The 21,993-nt window shown below is 37.5% G+C and overlaps 1 protein-coding gene across 1 annotated transcript; it reads left to right on the top strand.

The window, feature by feature from the left end:
* The first annotated feature begins 6,138 nt into the window (after nucleotides 1-6,138).
* On the top strand, nucleotides 6,139-7,655 carry LOC147544123 (uncharacterized). The gene is made up of 3 exons (XM_086635633.1): nucleotides 6,139-6,622; nucleotides 6,853-7,026; nucleotides 7,396-7,655. The coding sequence occupies exons 1-3, from the start codon at nucleotides 6,139-6,141 to the stop codon at nucleotides 7,653-7,655; spliced, it is 918 nt and encodes a 305-aa protein (XP_086491759.1).
* The last annotated feature ends 14,338 nt before the right edge of the window (nucleotides 7,656-21,993 follow it).

Here is a 21,993-nt window from a genome sequence, read left to right as displayed (position 1 = left end):
TTATCTACAAAGCAAGAGTTGATAAGAAATTCAAATACTTAAAAGTTAGAATATTTTACTCTATAATTACCTGTGTCGGAGGATGAATACTTTGTTTACAAAACGAAATTTGTAAAGCCAAAAACTGTTTTACTAGTTAGTTTTTTTTTGTTGTTGAAAGGTTTTACTAGTCAGTTACGCATCTACTTTAAAAATTCAGAGGTCAAAGACTTTGATATACGGTGGAGGGGGTATCCATCATATATATAATATTTTGAGTAACAGTCCATAATATAAATGAACCATAGTTTTTTGAGTAACAGTCCATAATTTTTTTGATGAAACACGCAAATTTTGGGCCCAAATACTAAATAAAGCTCACCCCAGAATAATAACCTCCCCAAAACCTAATAATTAGATATTAGCTCAAATCAAACTCAAATACGCATCTCTAGGCTCAATCCCGCCCAAAAATGCATCTCTAAGACCTAATATAATTTCCTAAGCCCTTTTTTACCGCCTTATATATACTCAATCACTCACCACTCTCTCACTCTATAAACTGGAAACCAAAAGAGAGTAAATCCTGAAGCCCATATCTCTTTCTCTCTCTAAAATGTTTTCTAGCTTTCTCTCTCTACATAAACCCAAACCCTCTTCAAGAACATAACCGAGAGAGTTTTGGAAAGAAATAACTGTTGAAATTGATCAAAGAAATTGTATTATTCCTTGATGGATTACAAAAGAAATATAAGACTCCATTTATAGAGTTACAATACTACTAGTTTCTAACTTTACTAGTTTCTAATATTTTACTAGTTTCTTAATAGTTTATACTAATATATTTACTAGTTCCTAATTCTTAGTAGTTTCTAATATTTGATATTTCCTAATATCTATTATATGGGATATCTTAATATATAGAAAGATATTTCAACACTCCCCCTCAAGTTGGTGCATAGATATCGCACATGCCCAACTTGTCTACCATTTTCGAAAATATTCGACTTGAAACTGCTTTGGTAAGAACATCAGCCAATTGATCTTCAGATCGGACCTTTGGTAACTCTACAATGTTGTCTTCCAACTTTTCTTTAATAAAACATCGATCCACCTCAACATGCTTTGTGCGGTCGTGCTGGACTGGATTGTGAGCAATATCACATGCTGCTTTATTGTCACAATATAATTGAATTGGTCTTTCAGAAGGATATCCTAAATCATCCAACAGGAGTCTTAACCATAACGCTTCACATATGCCATCAGCCATTCCTCTAAATTCAGACTCTGCACTTGAACGTGCAACAACGTTCTGTTTTTTACTTCTCCATGTAACAAGATTTCCACCAACAAAGGTAAAATATCCTGCAGTTGATCGCCTACCATTTACTTCCCCGACCCAATCTGCATCAGTATATACATCAATAGTTCGACAACTCGAATTTTTAGTAAACAAAATACCTTTTCCAGGAGCCGCCTTCAAATATCTCAAAATGCGTAAAACAGCATTCATGTGTTTTTCACCGGGATTGTGCATAAATTGACTAACAATACTTAACGCATATGCAAGATCTGGCCTCGTGTGCGCCAAGTACATCAACCTTCCAACCAGTCGTTGATATCTTCCTTTATCAACCGGTATCTGATTAGGCTCCACTGACAACTTTAATCCTTCTTCGACAGGTGTATCAATCGGCTCACACGCTGACATACCCACCTCATGTAACAAATCTAAAGTATACTTTCTTTGGGATAAGAAAATCCCATTACTAGATCGAGATACTTCAATTCCAAGAAAGTATTTCAATGGACCAAGGTCTTTCATCTCAAACTCTTTAGATAAGTAATTCTGTAAAGCCTTTCGTTCTTCAGGATCATCCCCAGTAACCACCATGTCATCAACATATACAATAAGTGCTGTGAGTTTTCCTTTCTGCCTTTTTGTAAATAAGGTATGGTCTGAATTGCTTTGGTGATAACCGAATTCCTTCATAGCCTTTGTAAACCTTCCAAACCACGCTCTTGGTGATTGTTTTAATCCATACAATGACTTTTTCAATCTACATACCTTCTGGCTATGTATTTGTGGTATCTTGCATCCCGGTGGAAGGTCCATATAGACTTCTTCTAATAGTTCCCCATGCAAAAAAGCATTCTTTACATCAAATTGTTGTAGTGGCCAATCTAAATTTGCTGCTAACGATAACAAGACGCGAACAGTGTTGATTTTTGCAACTGGAGCGAATGTCTCTGTGTAATCGACTCCATAAGTTTGAGTGTAGCCTTTTGCCACTAGTCTCGCTTTGTAACGTTCAATTGTACCATCTGCTTTATACTTCACTGAGTAAATCCACCGACATTCCACTGGATTTTTATCTTCTGGACGATCAACTAGCTCCCAAGTGTCATTCTTTTGTAAGGATTTCATCTCCTCATTCATAGCTGCTTTCCATTTTGAATCAGATAAGGTTTCCTGTACATTGTTAGGAATATATACAGTAGATAATTGATTTACAAACGACTTATTTGATTTTGACAACCGATGATTTGACACATACTGACTCATAGGATATTTGACTCTACTAGACAGCTCAGGTTCATATGTCGGTTTAGGAATACCTCTGGTTTGACGCGACGATAATATTTTCCTAGGTGGTTCGGAAGGTGCTTCAGGAACATCCTCAACAACTGATCGGTTTGGTGTATTACTGACCCTTGATTCAACGACTTCAATTGGAGGTGAATCCACAATTTGTTCAACGATTTCATTAACATTTTCTTCAATTACCGATTCAGGTGTTGGTAATTCTGGAATTTCAATTTCAGCTCTACTTATTTCTACAGGAATCAAATTTACTTCAATATTAGATCCAATTTTGTTCTCTTCTACATGATTATCCGTTTCTTCATAATCAAGAGTCAGAACTTCCTGCTTAGTTTTCTCCCCCTGAAGTTCAGACTCAGGTGAAAAATACTTAGAATCTTCATGAAAGATAACATCCGATGTAACAAACATTCGTTTAGTTGGAGGATGATAACATCTGTACCCTTTCTGATTTGCACCGTACCCTACAAATACACATCTTAATGCCCTTGGAGTTAATTTTGTACGTTGGTGCTCATGAAGATGAACAAATGCTACACACCCAAAGACACGGGGAGGTAAATTTGAAACTGTCGGAGAAGTTGTAACATCCGATAGAGCTTGAAAAGGAGTCTTAAACTCAATAGTACTAGATGGTACTCTATTAATTAAATAGGTTGCAGTAAGAAGTGCTTCTCCCCAATAAGATAATGGCATATGTGCTTCGATCAACATAGCCCTGATAACTTCTAACAAGTGACGATTCTTTCTTTCAGCGACCCCATTTTGTTGAGGGGTATTTGGACAAGTAGTTTGATGAACAATACCATGAGAAACCAAATAAGTTTGAAGTTCATGATCCATATACTCTCCTCCGTTGTCACTACGGAGTATCTGAACATTTGCGTTGTACTGAGTACTAAACAGTTTATGAACCTTCTGAAACAATAACTTTACCTCACTTTTAGATTTCATCAAACACACCCAAGTCATCCTAGTACAATCATCAATAAAGGTAACAAACCACCGTGCCCCACCCAAAGTAGAAACCTTAGATGGCCCCCAGACATCAGAATGTAAGATCATAAAAGGAGTTGGACTTTTATTTAAATTTAATGGAAACGATGCACGATGACTTTTTGCAAGTGCACAAACATCACATTGAAAACTTGAAACATCGCATTTAATAAATAGCGATGGAAATAATTTCTTAAGGTAACCAAAGGAGGCATGCCCCAGACGGCGATGCCATAACCATATTTCATCTTTATTTTTTATTTCAGAATTGTTCACTACTAATGCCTGACGCAATTTATTAGAGCTTTCAGATACTAAATTCAAGTAATACAACTTTCCTCGCCTAACACCATAACCAATTGTTTGCCTTGTCCGGATGTCCTTAAAGACGCAAAATTCAGGCCAAAAGATGACAACACAAAATAGAGTGGTGGTTATTTGAGACACTGATAATAAATTATGATCTAAAGATGGGACAACCAAAACAGAGTGTAAGTTCAATGTGTTCGTTAGAGTTATGGGTCCTTCCCCTACAACAGTGGCTGAGGTGCCATTGGCAGTAGAGACATATTTATGTGAAGATTGGTTTATGGTTGAGACCTGTCTAGAATCAAAAGTCATATGATCTGTAGCACCAGAATCAATTATCCAAGTACTATTCGAAAATTGTGTAGACATATTTAAAGTCTTGCCTACATTACCTGTAGTGGCTACCGTCGATGAAGCTTGCTTAACAATTGGATCTACAAGGGTCTTCTTAGAGTTTTTCTTTCGATTATGATCCTACCATTCTGGATAGCCTAATAGTTCATAACAATGACTTTTGGTATGACCAATTTTGTTGCAGTGAGTACACTTATAAGTAATTTTGTCAGATTGACCAACAATTTTAGCAAAATTTGAATTTGCCTTATTGAGAGTCATTATTGCGGAAGCATCAGTTGCCCTTCACTTTAGCTAAACCGGAAAAACAAGACGAAGATGAAAGGCTCTTCTCTTTCAATCAATATAAATTCCCAAACAAAAAATTTAAGACTTTTGGCTCTGGTACCATGTTGAAATTGATCAAAGAAATTGTATTATTCCTTGATGGATTACAAAAGAAATATAAGACTCTATTTATAGAGTTACAATACTACTAGTTTCTAACTTTACTAGTTTCTAATATTTTACTAGTTTCTTAATAGTTTATACTAATATATTTACTAGTTCCTAATTCTTAGTAGTTTCTAATATTTGATATTTCCTAATATCTATTATATGGGATATCTTAATATATAGAAAGATATTTCAACAATAGCTTGAGTCAATCATCATATTCGGCCATCATCTTCAATCATCATATTCATTCATCAACCTTTTCTAGCTTTCTCTCTCTCTAAAATCCGGAAACCCAAATCCTTTTCTAGCTTTCTTAAGATACCGTAACTTGTTTGACCCTCCTTCTTTATCTTCAATCATCATATTCAGTCATCAACTTCTTCGTTTGTAGACCGTCCTTCATCATCTTCAGTTTTTATATTGTCTTTCTAACCATCTCAATTTTATCATCTTCTTCACCGTTAAGTTCAAGTAATGTTTCTACTAGGTTTGTTTTCCTCTTATCTGTCCTTGAATATTTTGAGATGTTTGCCATTGTTCATCATTTTTCCTGATAATGTTTTTATTTCTTTGGTTTTTCAGCACAAGTTTTGTTAATTTTATCTAAAACTTCTCGTTTTGTTAACAACACTTTACAATTTATGTAAAAATTTACGTGATGCAGAGAACATTTTTAAAAATATTCATCGTAATTTTACTTCCCTATGTTCAAAACACTACTGTGTTTTAAGCAGTGGCAAAAACATTTGTTAAAATGCGAGAAGCATTAATTTAAAAATACCGACACTTCTTCTCTGATGAGAACACTTTACAATTTATGTAAACATTTTACCCGATGCAAAGAACGTTTTAAAAACTGTTCACCAAAATTTATATTTCCGATGTTCAAAGCACTCTACTGTTGTGTAAACATTCTAAGCCGTGTCCAAAACAATTCCTAAAATTCGAGATGCATTAATTTCAAAATACCAAAACTTCTTCCCTAATGAGAACCCTTTTTATTTTGATACAAACATACTCTGTCGTTGTGTAACATTTTAAATAACGCGGAAAACATTTGTTGAAATGTCTAATACATTTTCCTTTCGCTTTCTAAACATGAACCTACATGCTCGTAATATTAGTATTAATGTCTGAAGCATTTGGTCATATCCAATTACATATAATAATTTGTTCCTTTCATTTGCAGAATTAGCAACTATGGAACCCGATAGAGCCCTTTCTACTTCTCAAAACAATGCGAAGAAGTTAGTCTGTGAATCATGGGGCGACATATTTACTTTGTAAATATTCCCCGGTGGTGTGAACGCTTTTCGACACGCTCTTGGTCGATATACCATTGCCACAAAAAATAACTACAAACATATCAAGAATGAACCAGGCCGTGTGTCTGCTGTTTGCTCAAAACTGGATGCCATTGGAGAGTCCATGTCGTGGTACCATTGAGATGTAAATCTATGTTTTTATTGAAAGAGTACAAACAGAAACATGATTGTTCGGATGTTGTTCTCCAACCTTCGGATCCCAAGTTGTCTAGTAAACTTGTTGATAGTCTCATTGATGAAGACATTAAAAAACATCCTAATTGGAGTACGACTGAAGTTAAAGAGAAGTTTCGGGATGACTGTGGTGTTGAGTTGAGCTATTATTTTTCTTTCGGTTGTGAGAAGGTGGCAATGGATAAAGTATTTGGGCAAGAAGGTGATTCATATGCAAACCTAAAGTGGTATGAGGACGCTTTGGCAACTGCTAATCCTCAAAGTAGAATCGATTTGCAAATCGATCCCACTACTAATAGATTTGTTCGAGTTTTTATTGCCCTCCATGCATCTATCCTTGGCTTTCAACACTATCGTCCTGTAATTTATATTGATGGAACATGCACGAAAACTCGTTTTAGTGGTTGCATCTTAGCTGCTGTTACCAAGGATGAAAACAACGGTATGTTTGCATTTGCACATCTTACGTAGTTATTATTATTATTTTCCTGCAAACATTATATAAAATGTCGTCAACATTTTTCATAATGTGCCCGACATGTTTCTAGATGTTCTGAAATATAAATATTTCATTTGCATTCTCAATTTCTGTGTAGACATTTGTGGAAATGCTTATGTAATATGCCTTTATGCAGCAAACAGAACTGATTTTGTATTTCTTTCTTTTATTAGGTTTTTTCCCAGTTGCTTACGTAGTTGTGGATATTGAGAATGACGATAATTGGGATAGGTTTCTTGGAAATCTGAAATTGGTGGTGGATCTAAACTTGAGAATACATAACGGGGCGCGCCAGTCACGTTATTTTCAGAGTCTTGTTTTTACGGCTGCCCGTGCATCACCCGAAAGTGAGTATCATGCAACCATTGAACAAATGGTCGAGATGGGCGGAACCAATGTTTCCCGTTTTTTCGAATCCCTTAATGCGGAATCATGAGCCGATTCTTTTTTCCCAGGGGATAGGTATTTATGCTTCATTTATCTTTCTTCATCTTCGATTGTTTTTCATTTTGCATTAGACTTTCTGAATTTTCCTTAAACATTAAATCATATTCTTCTGCAGAACGAGAAATGTTCTCTTACATTTCCGTTGTGACGAAAACATTCCTGTTGTTGTCAATGTTATAATATATTTGTTCTCGACATACCTATAAATGTTGTTGACACCATTATTTATGTTTACAACACTATAATATTTGTTTACGTTTTAATTCCAGGTATGGCGCCATTTCATCTCAACTATCTGAAAGCTTCAACAAATATGATAAAGAAAGCCCGTGTCCTCCCTATTATAGTACTGTTGGATGCCATTCGACGGAAGATTATGAACAAAATGAGAAAGCACAGAGACGCCGCTATCGGATGGAATACATTTCTTTGCCCATCCATCAATGATGTTCGGGATGGGAAATTCAAACTTTCCGAGACGTTGAGATACACGTACAACACGGTTGCAGAATTCCGGAGAGGTTACTAGGAGAAAAAGAATCTGTCGTAGGTGCAAGCAACTAGAGGATTACCTTAATCGCTAGTTTTCCCTCGAACCTTTTTAATCGCTTTAGAAGACGAAGAGCTCCAATTGTAGCTCCTCTACTTAGGACACCAAATGGTCTACTTAATCTCCCACCTGTAAGCTAGCTAAAACTCCAATGGTAGTTTGATAATAAGAAGGACTACTTCTTAATTTGACTAGTGGATAGCTTTTGGGAATTAGCTCACTTTATCCTCTCTACTTGATGTTGTAGAGTAAAAAATCTCTAAGAGAAATTCCACACCTTATTCACTGCCCTAAGGGTCATTATATAGAACCCTAATAAGAGTTCCACTCAAATTTGGTTTTCTAAAAGACCCTTTTGAATACGATTAAGGAAATAGTCGAAAATAGAAACTAGTTGTTATTTTCTCAATTCCTTGATGAGGGGACGTCCAAACCAGGCCAAAATTGGCAGATCTTACGTTCCCTATTATGGGAACCGACCCTCCATTTTTCAGCCCAATCCGAGTTCAAAAAGTCTCTTTTTGGCCCTAGACCCAAAACCCCTCTTTTGGGCCTTTTGTGCTATCTTTGCCTAAACTTGTTTTAGGCCTATGAGACATATTTATGGGGCTCTCCCATGATAATATATCTCACTCCCACTAGTCATATCATCCGACTAAATAGCCATTCTTATGTGTAACTTGTTGTAGGATCCGGTCGAAGTTAGCCGCGAATTACTTCGTAATTCGACCATCGTAAGCTAAACACTACGACCCTAAATCAACCGGACTTCATGATCTTCTTCATCAATTGTCCTATCCGACAAATTGCTCGCATTGCATCTTTGTTCGAAGAACATCTCCTTCAGACTCCCACTTGTACTTAGAACAAGTGCAATGCTTGATTCCCGTGTCAATTTGTATCTCATCTGATACGTCACATCATTCTGACTTTCTTGATACCGAGAACAACTGTCAAAGACAAACGATTAATTTCTTCAGCCGTTTGAGCGCGGCCACACATTTTCAGTTGTTACTCATCAAGCGGCGTTGAGATACTTTTCCTAATAGAATTAAGATGACACAATCCGTTCTTGTACTCCCACTCAACTTCATGTCTATCATGTCCTTCTTAGTATCTGCCTTTATAACCTCCTTTTACAACGCGACGTTTAACGAAACCAAAGTCGGACATTCCTTACATAAGATGAGTAGAGCACTCATGTTTTGAGGAATCTCTCCAATTTTGTCAATGAGAAGCATTTGACGTTCATCACGAGTAATGTACTTATCATTTGAGGGTTATCTAGTGTATAATTCTTATTACACACCCACGTAGTCGAGTCGAATATTCCTATTCCTATAGCCCATGAAACTTCGCTATCTCATCGACCTCACGTGCTAGTCTTCCTTAGTCGTTGTTGTCCATGCAACGACCTGGACAAGGGAGATGATAATAAATATTCTAAGTTCACTTAATAGGGTTTCATTCATCAGATCACGTATCTGACAAACCTATTCGGAATGTTTTATTATCCGTGGACTGTCGTTTAAAAATTAAACCAAATTTAGACGACTACGAAATAACTAATTTATTTCCGATAACGAGAGTTTGTAAATTTGAGCCTCTTCCGTAAAAATTCCTTTTACCTACTCAATTTACTTGTCAAGATTTATTCAAAATATACCTCATGCCTTAGACTTGTATATGAGTCTCATTCTTTGTCTTAGGTGACAGTTTAGTTTGACTACGGATGTAGTCCGTTTAAACTTTGCTAAGATGGATTAATTTGAAGATCGCTCTCTTCAACCTTGATAATTTCTAGTAATCTTTACTAGTATTAAGGCTTTATTTCTTTTGTAGAATTTGCATCAGCTCCCTGCTAGAAACGCTCTCAGCCTACTTTCCTTCCATGTCTGGAAGTTTGCTACGATAACTTGTTCAATTTTAGTACTACTTCATCCTACTGCCTTCTAGGATGCTCTTAAGTAGTGTTTCAGATTCTTCAATCCGAATTTGGATATTGACATTGATGGGGCCTAAAAGGTTACCCTAAATAGGTCTACACCCGCAAGTATACGGGCGTCAAGTAATAATTCCGGTAAGACCGGTTCGTTCCTTAGAGACTAAGTGAAACCTATTCTAAAACTTAGAAATAGTACGGTTTTGGTTTTGATTTTGGTTTTGGTGATAAAAGAATAAAATAACGAAAACAAATAATAATGAACCCAAATTGGGAGAGGATCTAAGGGTTCAGAATCTATCCATGAAATAACTCTAAAGGTTCATGAACTAATGAGTCAACGAGTCATTTTTATTACTCAGATTTTAAAACATGAATGGTCTAAAGTCCGGAAGGTATCTTCATTAAAATGAAAAAAGGACTAATGATGTATGCACGATTTTCTTATGTATTCATCGCTCAACTATTACGCATTAACCAAGAAGTATAATTCATCAAAGATTTAGTCTAAGCATGAAATATCAACTCTAGAAGCATGAATAATGAAGAACTAATCAATCATCAAGAAAGCAAATGCAAATAAGACATGAATCAAAAGATTACTCGACTCGAATATTATCACCACCTAGAAAATAAATAACAACATGGATTTCATCAAACACATTAGATGAAAGATTAACAACTCATAATCATCAAATGCAGTCTCTTCAAATAATCAAAATAACAAGAAAGATAGGGTAGAGTAAACCAAACGCGAGACTGGTTGATGATGAAGATGGTTTCACACTTCTCTGTTTTCTATTCCTCTCTGTCTCTCTCTCTCTCTCTCTATCTTCTCATAAAACATAAAATAACAAAGAGAAAGAAGTGAAAATGTTGAAACTCTCTTTCTCACTACTCACTCTCTTTTCTCTCTCACAAAGAAAAGAACCTCTCTGTTTTACAACATTTTTCTCTCTCTCTCTAAGAATTTCTGTGAAGCACAAATGATGAAGATGAGAATCAGCCCTCTCTCTCCCTCTGTAAATATGCTCTGTTTCTGCTTCCTGTTCTTCCTCTTCTCTCTTTCTCTTGATTTTCTTTAATGTTCCAGAGAAGAAGAAGAAGAACAGAATACTTGTGTTCTGATTAATGAAGATTACTGTTCTCCCTCCGAGATGAGATGTCCCTCTGTTGCTCCCTGTCTTCTTCTTATATAAGAGAAGAAAAATAATATAACAGGTCCTGTCTCCACTGTTCTTGTTGTCCCATTCGACCACCCAGAGAAAAGCCAAGAGAATATCTCTCACTCTCCTATATCAATCCCTTCTTTCTCTGATTTTGATCTCTAAAAAATATCTCCATTGTCAATGCATACGAATGGAAAGAAAAAAGATAATCATCAATCTTTTAGAGTCCCTTTCTCTCTCTAGAAAATAGGAGAGACAGAACTTCCATCCAAAACAGAATTCGAAAATGCAGTAATATAAAAAATCTCTATCAATCTTACCCGAATCCTTCTCTCTTTTAGTTGGAAAAACTTTCTTTGATTTCAAAATTCTCAAATCCTGTTTATGGTTTCGAAATCTTCTTTTATTTTCTTCAAAAACTGAGACAGAACTTCCTCTTATTCAGCCAAATCTCGTCTTCAACCTTCCAAAAATATCAAGTCTTGTGTAATATACTCTTCCAGCCGAATCTTCATTTCACTCTCTCTCAATCTTCTACCATATCATCTTCGATTTCTTTCTCTCTCAAGCTCTTTGTTTCTTTAAAAGAAATGCAAACGGATGTTAAGAAGAAGAAGAGGAAAGAAATTCTACCACGATTCTCTCTCTGTGAAGATCTTCAACATCTCCCACTTTTGATCTCTGAAAACTTTCTATGAGAGACAAAGGATAATAATCCCCATCTCAATCTCTCTTTCCTTTTTCTATAAAAAATCAATTCTTTCTTGTTTCTCTCTAATATCTCTAATAGAAATTATAGTAAGGTTTTTTTCTCTCTCTAGGTGAATTGGGAAGATGAAAATGAGAGGAAGAGGTAAAGTGACGTGTAAATGGGGGGTTATACCTTTTTATTAGGAAACTACCAGTAGATGGCGTGAGCGTGTCATTAAGGGCCGATGAAGTGTATCTCGGAGCAGCAAAGTATTGTACACCCGCCTCATGGGATGAAGTCGTGTGCACCACTAAAATATTGACCGTTCGATCTGCTAGATGCTTGTATACACACGGTTGTATCATAGCTGCGAATACACGGAATAAAGTTGCACATAAAATCCAAACTAGCATCCCATTTAGCCCGAATGTGTACCACAAACGTACTGTTACCGTCCATCTCTGTTCTGTTCACCCGCCACGTGGCAATGTTGATTTTTAGTCAACTAAATTTCACCCAACTTTTGACCTTGCCTAATTTGCTCGTCTGGACTCCGATTCGACTTCCGATTTCGCATAAAGATTCGTCTTGGACTGTACTTTTCATTTGAGCACCAATGTTGACCAAAATTACCGTAATCAAGAAATGACCAAAATACCCCAAAAATGTCTTTCTCTCGATTTTATCCGTTTTTTCGAGCTCAATCCCGTAGAAGACACCTGCACAAAAGATACACATAATTTATCAGAGTAAGAGGGTGTTTGATTTTTTAGCACTTATAAGTGATATCACTTACTAAGTGATAATCACTTAGTAAGTGATATCACTTGAAAGTGATATGGCGTTTGTTTTCTATAACTTCTAAGTGCTTGATTTTTGTTTTTAAATTAATTTTAAATGTCATAAAAATGAAAAATTGTCTATTTTGACCTTAAAGTATTTACATATTAGCATTTCATACTAATTCATTATGCTCGCGAGTTTGGATACAAGAGAATTACGATTTATGAATGCTTTATGTTGAAAATATTAACCTCAAGTAATTAAAAATTATGAAGGAGAAAGAACTTACGTTGCATCATGGAGTTTGGGTGGTTCCGTGATTAATGAAGGAAGAGATGTGAAAAAAATCTAAGACAAAAGCTTAGGTGAAGGATGAGTGAAGAAGGGAAAGGGTCATTGATAAAGTCATAAAATTTTTTTTTACTTATCAATTGTTTAAGATTTTCTTTTTAGTTATAATTACATTAGTCATTATTATATTCGGTAGGGATAAAAATGTCTTTTTTAGCACTTAGAAAGTAAGTGCAAAAAAATAAGCTCCAAGTTGGAGCTTACTTTTTTGCACTTACTTTGACCCCACTTACAGGTGATATTCACTTATTAAGTGAAAAAACAAACGACCTAAAATTGCCGGCCCGCACTTATTAAGTGATTTTCACTTAATAAGTGCGAAAATCAAACACCCTCTAACTGTTCGAATTAGACTAACTAGCCCGAGTTAAGAGATTCAGATGGGACATTTTCATGTCTCATCAGACATCAGTGCTCTGGATGTCTAAATGCTAATCTAGTCCTATATGACTTTATGTTTTGTACGTAAATGTCTCTCTCATGCGTGCTTGCTCATCGGTGTCTTCTAGACTCCGAGTCTTGCAACGCTCTTTGTCATGAGTTTTTGGGTCAAAATTCTTATATACTTTTCCGAGTCTTAGACCTTTCGAATTTGCACTTCAAGAATCTTTGGAGTACCAAGGATTCTTAATCCTATCATCTAATCGATCTATGCTTATAGACCTTTGATACTCAAAATGGCATTTTATCCTTTTGTGTGTGGTCCTTTATTGAGTCAGTTCCTGATTGTTTTAACAACATCTCTATGTTGTGCTCAATATCTTGTATGTACTCTGCATACGGGTCTGGAAAGTTTGTTACTCCCACTTACTTTCATGAAATTTCGTGATTCAAGATTTCTTCATTCGTCAGGAATCAAACTACTTCGATTGCCTCTATGAATCGAAGATTCCAACTCTTGCGTGCTTCAATCTTTTGATGGATTCCTGAAGCATGTGTATGGACATAACTGGACTTAGAAAAATCTTATTCGTCTTGTCTAGTTTTGGGAAACACTAAGGTTCCATCCTTCTCAGTTTTCTTATCATGGAAAACTAATTTAAGTCTTCCGTTGACTAAATTATCAAGCTTCATGGCTTGATGAGATATGTATTCCATACTTTTTGGCTTCTAGCCAAAAGCTAGAGTCGGTTTCCGTTTCTACGCAGGTCTTTTATCTCTTTAGAGAGAACTTAATCTTCTGAGTTCTTGAGATAAACTTTTGACCTTAAGGGATTTTGAGCAACAATTTGGATTACTCTCAACTACTTGAGATATTCTCGTTTTGAGCTACTTTCAACTACTTGAGAGTTCTCCTGCGCAATGTGCAGTAGGTATGTAGATTTCATCTTTACCTTTTATTTCCTTTCGTGCGGAACCGCGATTAACTGTCTTTAACAGTTTTGTTGCTCTTGGTCGAACTTAATTGGTATGTACAATTCGCATGATTGTTCCTCATGACTTCTCATGACTTTTCTCATGGTCGAATTAAATCGACTTGTACTTTTCTCCCACTTATTCTTGTAATAATTAGTACCTTGTTACGCTAACTACTACAAGAATACCATCATGAGCAACAAACACTTTGTTCTCTGATTGGTTGTGAAATAAGCCCAAATTTCTAAAGAAATTGCGTCAGACTTTTAGCTAATTTTTTTTATCATTGTAAAATACTTTTACACAGGCTTAACTTCAGACAGAATAGGTTAAGTGCGAAAAACAATAGTTTCTAGAATATATCCCAAAATATTCGGACGGCTGGCTTAAACCCATCATTGATCGAATCATGCATAGTGTTCGATTACTCCCACTGAATCCACCATCTGTCAGATGAGTTCCACGGAGCGAGTTGGGAAATTGTTTCTCAACTCCTTTGATGGTTATCAAGTGTTTGACTTAAGTTTTCACCACTCCAAACCTAATCGGATGGCTGAAACTATCTTGCCAAAGTGATTCATTACTTCGGTGAGTACTTTGTTTGAACCTTTCAAACATTCCGACTTTTTACTTTATGGTTTGTACGTTTCCGTACTTTATTAAGTTTGTCAGAGTACGTATTGAATTAGCTCTCGTTAGCTTCTTGCAAGTAAGCTTATAGGTCTGCATAACCAAGTATGAGTCATAATAGATTACTAGTCTCTATGCCTTTTGAAAAGGGTGACTTTGTCAATTGGTCCTTAAGACCTAAGCGACAATGCTGAAGTTAATTTACCACTGGTTTAAAACATTAGATGTTTCTAGAAGAACAAAATAATAATTATTAAGTTCTAAGCTAGATCAGTGTTTAAAAAAGAAGACTTCGATCCCTTTCAGCATCCTTAGCAATATTGCTTCTGCTCCCTCTTGGATCTTTACTCCTTTGGTCAAGTATGTAATTCCCTTTAGCTCCCACTGAGCCGCTCATCTGGTCTCAAATACCTGATTAAGGGATTCTGTGCTACTTGTTTGACTTTGTTAACAAGGATACTGGAACCGGAATTCATAATTCCATTCCTTTTGTCCTCCAGGTGCTAAGGGTAGTTTCCTCTTAAAAGGTCTAGCCATTGTTTGGTAACATATACTGTAATGAGAAATATTTTTGACCATGTACTCGGCCACTGCTTGCCTTTTCTATGATCAAATGTTTTTCTCACTTGGCTGACCCTTTACCCTTTTGAATCCCAAGAACTCTTTCTTAGACTCGATATTCCCATATGCTCTGCTCAGTTGTTCATAAAAATCTGAGTGACTCATCTAAGGTCTTATCTATCTTTGTTCAATCGACATTGAACTAAGTGATAGATAGATTCTGTTGTCTTCTTTTAGGATGACTTTTAGATTGCTTTGGAGATCTCGTACCTCTCCATTTATGACTTCTGCAGGAACTTCTTCCTCAGTTTGTCTTAATGGTCGTGCTAGCATCCATTACCCTTTCAAAGATAATGTTCTACGATTGCTTGCAAAAGGCTTTTGACCTTCTCCGGTATGAGTCAACATTGGGATTGGGTATTCAAAAGGGCAAAGGGTCAGTCAAGTGGCTCTGACGCCATTGTAGGGAATTCGTGGTGTCTACTAATGTCGTTTAGTGGAATCTCGGACATCACATGTCTAACATTAGTATCCCAGGATCACATGCCTAAACTAATGATTAACTAAGAGTCTAGAGGATTTTACCTTAATCGCTAGTTTTCCCTCGAATCTTTCCAATCACTTTAGAAGACGAAGAGCTCCAATTGTAGCTCCTCTACTTAGGACACCGAATGGTCTACTCAATCTCCCACCTTGTAAGCGAGCTAAAACTCCAATGGTAGTTTGATAATAAGAAGAACTACTTCTTCTTAATTTGACTAGTTGATAGCTTTTGGGAATTAGCTCACTTTCTTCTCTCTACTTGATGTTGTAGAGTAAGAAAGCTCTAAGAGAAATTCCACACCTTATTCACTGCCCTAAGGGTCATTATATAGAACCCTAATAAGAGTCCCACTCAAATTTGATTTCTTAAAAGACCTTTTTGAATAAGATTAAGGAAATAGTTGAAAATAGAAACTACTTGCTATTTTGTCAATTCCTTGATGAAGGGACGTCCAAACCAGGCCAAAATTGGCTGATCTTACCTTCCCTATTAGGGGAACCGAGCCTCCAATTTTCAGCCAATCCGAGCCCAAAAAGTCCCTTTTTGGCCTTAGGCCCAAAACCCCTCTTTTGGGCCTTTTGTGCTATCTTTGCCTAAACTTGTTCTAGGCCTATAAGACATATTTATGGGGCTCTTGATGTGACATGAAAATGTCACATTTGGAGAGCCTAACTTAGACTAATTATTCCTTTTCGAGTGTTATCAATAATATTTTATGTGTTTTTCATGTTAGGTACCATATTTGGAATAAAGAACTTAATTCGGAATAAAGGGAGCGAATTATCACTATCATTTCATGTACCCAAAACGAGAGAAAAAGACTTCAAACAAATCAAATGAGAAGAGGAGTCAAAGACGAGTCCAACGGTGAAAACGGAAGTCCATTCCGAGTTCGGACGGGGAAGTTGTGAAAGAAAGAAGTCAAGGTTCGGTCTTAAAACAAAGATTCTGGGAAGGCACCCCCCTTGATTTCCAAGTGTAGATTAAAGCCGAAGTCTAAAACCCAAGAGCCTAGATATGAAGGAATAAAACCCAAGCCCAAAGAAGATGAAAGAAGGAAGAGATTTTGGAGGCACCCAATGGACCCAAGTTTGAGTCAAAGTCAAGGTTGACTAAGTCTAGGGTTTGAGTCAAATACACTAGTCATCTTCTTCCTCATTCATCATACAACATCAAGAATCAACAACCAAGAGGAGAGAGAGGAGAAGGAGGCTAGAAACTTTAGGGTTTTTGGTTCAAGAGCTTGAGGGTTTGAAGAGAAAGACAAGAGAGAAGGAGGATCCGACCAAAGCATAGGCCGACCAGCACACTAGGCCGGCCTAGCTTTGGCCGGCCGAGCAGCAGCTCCGGCTGCAGCACTAGCAGCAGCTCGGGAGCTGCTCGGGAAGCGACCAGAGACGCGGCTGCAGCTGGAGCTGCTCGGGACAGCAGCAGATCTGCTCGGGACAGCAGCTTCACGCAAGCTTTCTAGCTCGGGCTGCAAGCTTCTCCGAGCTCGGGACGCCTTCACGGGATGCGGCTGCAGCTCGGACGTGCATGGGACGCGGGCACGGGGCTCGGGACAAGCTAGGGAAGGCCGGACAGCACCCTTTTGCCGGATCTTCTTGGTTCTTGGCCGGAATTTCATGCTTCTTTGGCCGGATTTATATGAGTGTTCCGGCAACCTTTTTTTATCCGAAACCTTAGGACTTTTGCTCCCCATGTCTTGATCTAGCTTCCCATGTGGTTTGATTTGATTTTGGTTGAAGATTGCTAGAGAGAGAAAGCTAGGGTTTAGCTTTAATGGAGGTTTGTGATAAATGGAGAAGATGATGGTGGTCGCTATGGGGAACCCAGAATTTGCTAAGTGGAGATCGGCTGCACCTTAGAGACTCATATTATCCGACGATCTTAGCCTCGAACCACATCGAAAAAGGGGGATTCTCTCATCATTTTCTTTCCATTTCTTATTCAATCACCATGTTTAGCTAACCTTAGTGTGTCGATTATATGAGATGAAATGTGATGAATTCGTGATTATGTTTAATATGATTTGATGTTTTGATTACAAATTGATGTTCATTTATTTCGATTATCGTTTCGATCGTATTTTCATGTGTCTTGTCAAGCACTTCGCATAGTTAATAGACGAAACGAAGTACTCGATATCGATCGTAGTCTAAGTCATAATTTCATGTGTCTTGTCATGCACTTCACATAGTTAGGCGACTAAACGACACTTTCGATGACTCGGGATTAACCGATTTAGACGTTTGTTTGACTAAGTATGATCTCCGGATATACATAGTACTTAGAGACATCTACTTTAGGAGTCGAATATCGATTGTACCTCGACACATCAAATCGGACTACACATAGTCGTAGGTTTATCATTATGGCTTCCCGGACTTCGACACCTCTCTCGCTTATTTGTTGCCCGAATTGAGTCTTACCGTCTCCCGACTCTTGTTCCTCCGACTCTTCTCTCGAATCTCTCTCGGCCGTTTACTTTTATTGTTTAGTTTAGTTATTTTACTTGTTTGTTTTATTCTCTTATCACCTTATTCGATCAAACCCTCATTTATCTTTGTTTCCTTTCCTTTTTAGTCTAAGTTAGCTTGAAATATCTAGACCGAGGGACAAGACCCTTCGATATCCAAACTACCTTCCTATCCTTGGATCGATCCCGGCTTTGCCGGATTACTACTTGATACCTCCGCTTGGGTGTGTAACCTTTTCGGGTGCATCAAATTTTTGGCGCCGCTGCCGGGGATAGGTTTAGTAGTTTAGACACCGTTTGTTGTTTTGTTCATTAGTTTAGTGTTATTTGCTTTTTAGGCATTTTTGCTTTATTTGTTTTTGTAGTTTCTTATCTTTTTATCTTTTTTTAGGCACCGTTTCAAGAAAAGAGCCAAAAGTGACATAAAAGTGAAGGAAAAGGAAGGAAGCGAGAAGCTTAAGAAGAAAGGCGAACAAAACGAGAGGAGCACTCGATAGTATCGCATTCTATCTCATCCTTTTTACTTGTGTGTGATTGTCTAGTATATAAGTGTTAGTTCCATTTTGTGATTGTGTGTTAGCATCTTTGAACATTGTGAGTTCATGGCAAGTTGGTCATTTGATGAGAATGACCTTATGCGAACCCTTTCCAACACTAGTCGACCATCTACAAGTCATCAAGACTACTCAAACTTATATAGGAATGGTCCGACTAGTGATAGGAATAGGCGAGTTGAGCCTGACCGACCTAGGATGACCATGGGTGAATATCGACGGATGTATGGAGTCGGTCAGACTCGTCATGAACATGGTTTTAGGAATTATGAGCATGAGGGTAATCAATCCCGTAAGAGTCTTCGAGACTATCGACAAGAATTTGAGATGACCACACCTTCATGTATGGATTTGTCATTTGATAACCGTAGTTCCATTAGTATTGATCGACCACGTCGAAGTCTGTGTGACTATCGACAAGCATATATGAACGGTTCACTTAGTGATGACAATTCCCGACTCGATGATTCCACTCAAAGAGTCGAGTCTATGTATATACATGAAGGTAGTGAAGAAAGGACCTTGGAGACCATTAACCCGGTTTGTGCTATTTGTGCGAGCTTAGACCAATTGACCGAGTATTGTCCCATGATCTGTGTTCCGCGAGAGTCTTCGTCTAGTTATACTCATGTGCCTTATTACAAGGAGATGTTCACACCTTGATCTAAAAAACGTTAACACATCCTGTTATTTACTAGACACTTTACCAAAAATACAAACATTTATAGAAATGTTCACACCATTTAGCACAATATTCGAACCATAGTTCCAAATGTTCTTATATTTCCCAAACATATGAGAGCATTATCCAAAATGTTTAATGAATTAGTTGTTGCTCCTTTAGGCTCGCCATATCTTCTTGCAGTCCTGAATAGAATGGATCGATCATCCATCTTGCTATTCTAGAACTAATTCCAACTTCCTTAACCAGGTCTTCATGGGAACTGGTATGCATGCAATACAAAAACTGCACAAACATTTAATGTAATGTTGAGAACAAATCAAAAAGTGCTCATTGCATTTTAAAGAATGTTTGCGTTTATAAATACTTACAGGAAGCAGAATGAGGCAGCCGGAAGCTTTTATAGGCTCCTCCCAGTGTTTGTGGATCTTGTCCATCATATAAGAGTGGATTGCTCGGGGCCATGACACCCTTTCAATCTTTCTCTCCGTTTTGAGATGGGTTATTTAGTAAAGACCCCCCAGTTATTTAGCTATATTAGGGAACCACCCCCAAAATGATTATGCTTTAGGGGTTACCCCCCATTCTCTATTTTTCCGTCAAAAGCCCGTTATGTTGCAAGCGTGCCAGTCACGTGTGTTTCTTTTGACGATTTTGCCCTTCCCAGCTACCGTTTGAAATATATACCAAAACCACCCCTCTCTTTCCCAACGGTCGTATGAATCCTTATTTCTATATAAACCCATCTTTTGGTTGTGTTTTAAAACGATTTCTTACCCCAAATCAATCAAAGACAGTGGTACAACGAATGGGAGGAGGTGTTAAAAGGGAAGAAACGAACTAGGTAAGCCATTACTGGTCTTCATCAGCAAAACTATAATGGGGGTCCTTCCCTAAATAGTTGATTTACAGTGGGGGTCCTTCACTAAATGTCATATTATTCATGTTTTTACAGGAAATGAGCTGCCAAATTTGTGAGGTCAAAGCACATGAAGCCTTCAATTGTCCATTTATGTACTCAACATGTACAAATGCAATATGTGGTGGCATTCGAAAAGTTTTGGAATCAACTAATACTCTAAAACATGGATTGAAATCAGTGAAAGCACTAAACAGTAACTACTAAAATCCTTAAACCCTCTATTAATGGATTCAAGTTGTGCAAACCTAAATGGTAAACAAAAACTGTAATGTCAACTCATATAAGAACACAGTAATTAGGGTTAACAACATGGTAACTAATCTGTGAAGTATGTTCATCTGGAATCGAATGAAACATAAAACGAAATTCAGGTTTAGATACTTACAACCCACTTCCAGATGAACCTTCTGCCATTAGAGGGAGAAATCAGAGTTGAATACTTGCAAACCCCTTTGAATCTCCTTCGATTTATGGTTGCAATCGAAAAAAAACTAGGATTTCCACGTTTGGGACAACTCAGAAACTCTTCTCTCTCCTTTCCCGCGTTTCCACCCAAAAATGGGTAGTTGAGGGAGACTTAAAATGATAATAAAAAACTCGGAACCATTGATCTGGATGGAGGGTAAGATCGTCAAAAGAAACACACGTGACTCGCACGCTTGCAACATAACGGGCTTTTGACGGAAAATAGAGAATACGGGGTAAACCCTAAAGCATAATCGTTTTGGGGGTGGTTCCTTAATATAGCTAAATAACTGGGGGGTCTTTACTAAATAACCCTATATATTTCAAACGGTAGCTGGGAAGGGCAAAATCGTCAAAAGAAACACACGTGACTGGCACGCTTGCAACATAACGGGCTTTTGACGGAAAAATAGGGAATGGGGGGTAACCCCTAAAGCATAATCATTTCGGGGGTGGTTCCCTAATATAGCTAAATAACTGGGGGGTCTTTACTAAATAACCCTTTTGAGATTGAGATAGAAAGTGCCCACGACCGAGTAGCCAGAGGATAAAGCAAACAATAAGGTTGAAACCATATACATTATCCGTAGTTTCAAAAATTCCAGGGTTGGAGCCTTGATCCTTGTAGCCAAATGAAGGGCTTTCTCTATGCTGGGGCTGGAAAACGAGAGTCCCTTCCATTTTCTCTCTCCTATAGTTCCGAAATATTTTATAACGAACTCGTCCTTGGAAACATCGACAGAAGCATTTAATGGGAATGCTTCATACTCTTGTCCCTCCATTGGCATGCCCAGAAGGAGAGCAACATCTCCGGGAGTGAATTCAATCATCTTCCCTCCGATGCTGAAGGCTCGGGACTCCTTATTGTAGGTCTTAAGTATGTCAAGGAATGCCTTGTTAGGCTTCTCCTTAACATTTTCATTTCTAAATTTCCCACTTGTGAGTGCCTTAAAGAAGGACCCAAAAGGGGACGCCCACAACATATTTTTTGATCCTCGGTCATCGTCATGACCAGATCCTTGGATACTTCAGAACCTAGTTTCAATGTAGACTTGTATTGTACACTGCCCTTCTTCTTCTCTACGACCCTTGGCTCTGCAACATCTACCTCCTCTTGAATTGGCATTTTTCTTTTCGAAGAGACCGTTCGATGCTTCATAAAGACAGTAAGAGATATGTTAGTAATTT

This window comes from Eschscholzia californica, unplaced genomic scaffold (genome assembly GCF_041429995.1).
Source record: "Eschscholzia californica isolate CP2 unplaced genomic scaffold, dmEscCali1.0.p SCAF_4, whole genome shotgun sequence".
Taxonomy (NCBI): domain Eukaryota; kingdom Viridiplantae; phylum Streptophyta; class Magnoliopsida; order Ranunculales; family Papaveraceae; genus Eschscholzia; species Eschscholzia californica.
Note: the sequence above shows the minus strand (reverse complement) of the source record. Positions and strands in the feature narration are given on the sequence as shown.

Coding starts and splice junctions, on each gene's coding strand:
- LOC147544123 (XM_086635633.1), top strand. CDS start 6,139: ATGTTTTTATTGAAAGAGTACAAACAGAAACATGATTGTTCGGATGTT. Junction 6,623..6,852: donor TACCAAGGATGAAAACAACG/GTATGTTTGCAT, acceptor TTCTTTTATTAG/GTTTTTTCCCAGTTGCTTAC. Junction 7,027..7,395: donor TGCCCGTGCATCACCCGAAA/GTGAGTATCATG, acceptor TTTTAATTCCAG/GTATGGCGCCATTTCATCTC.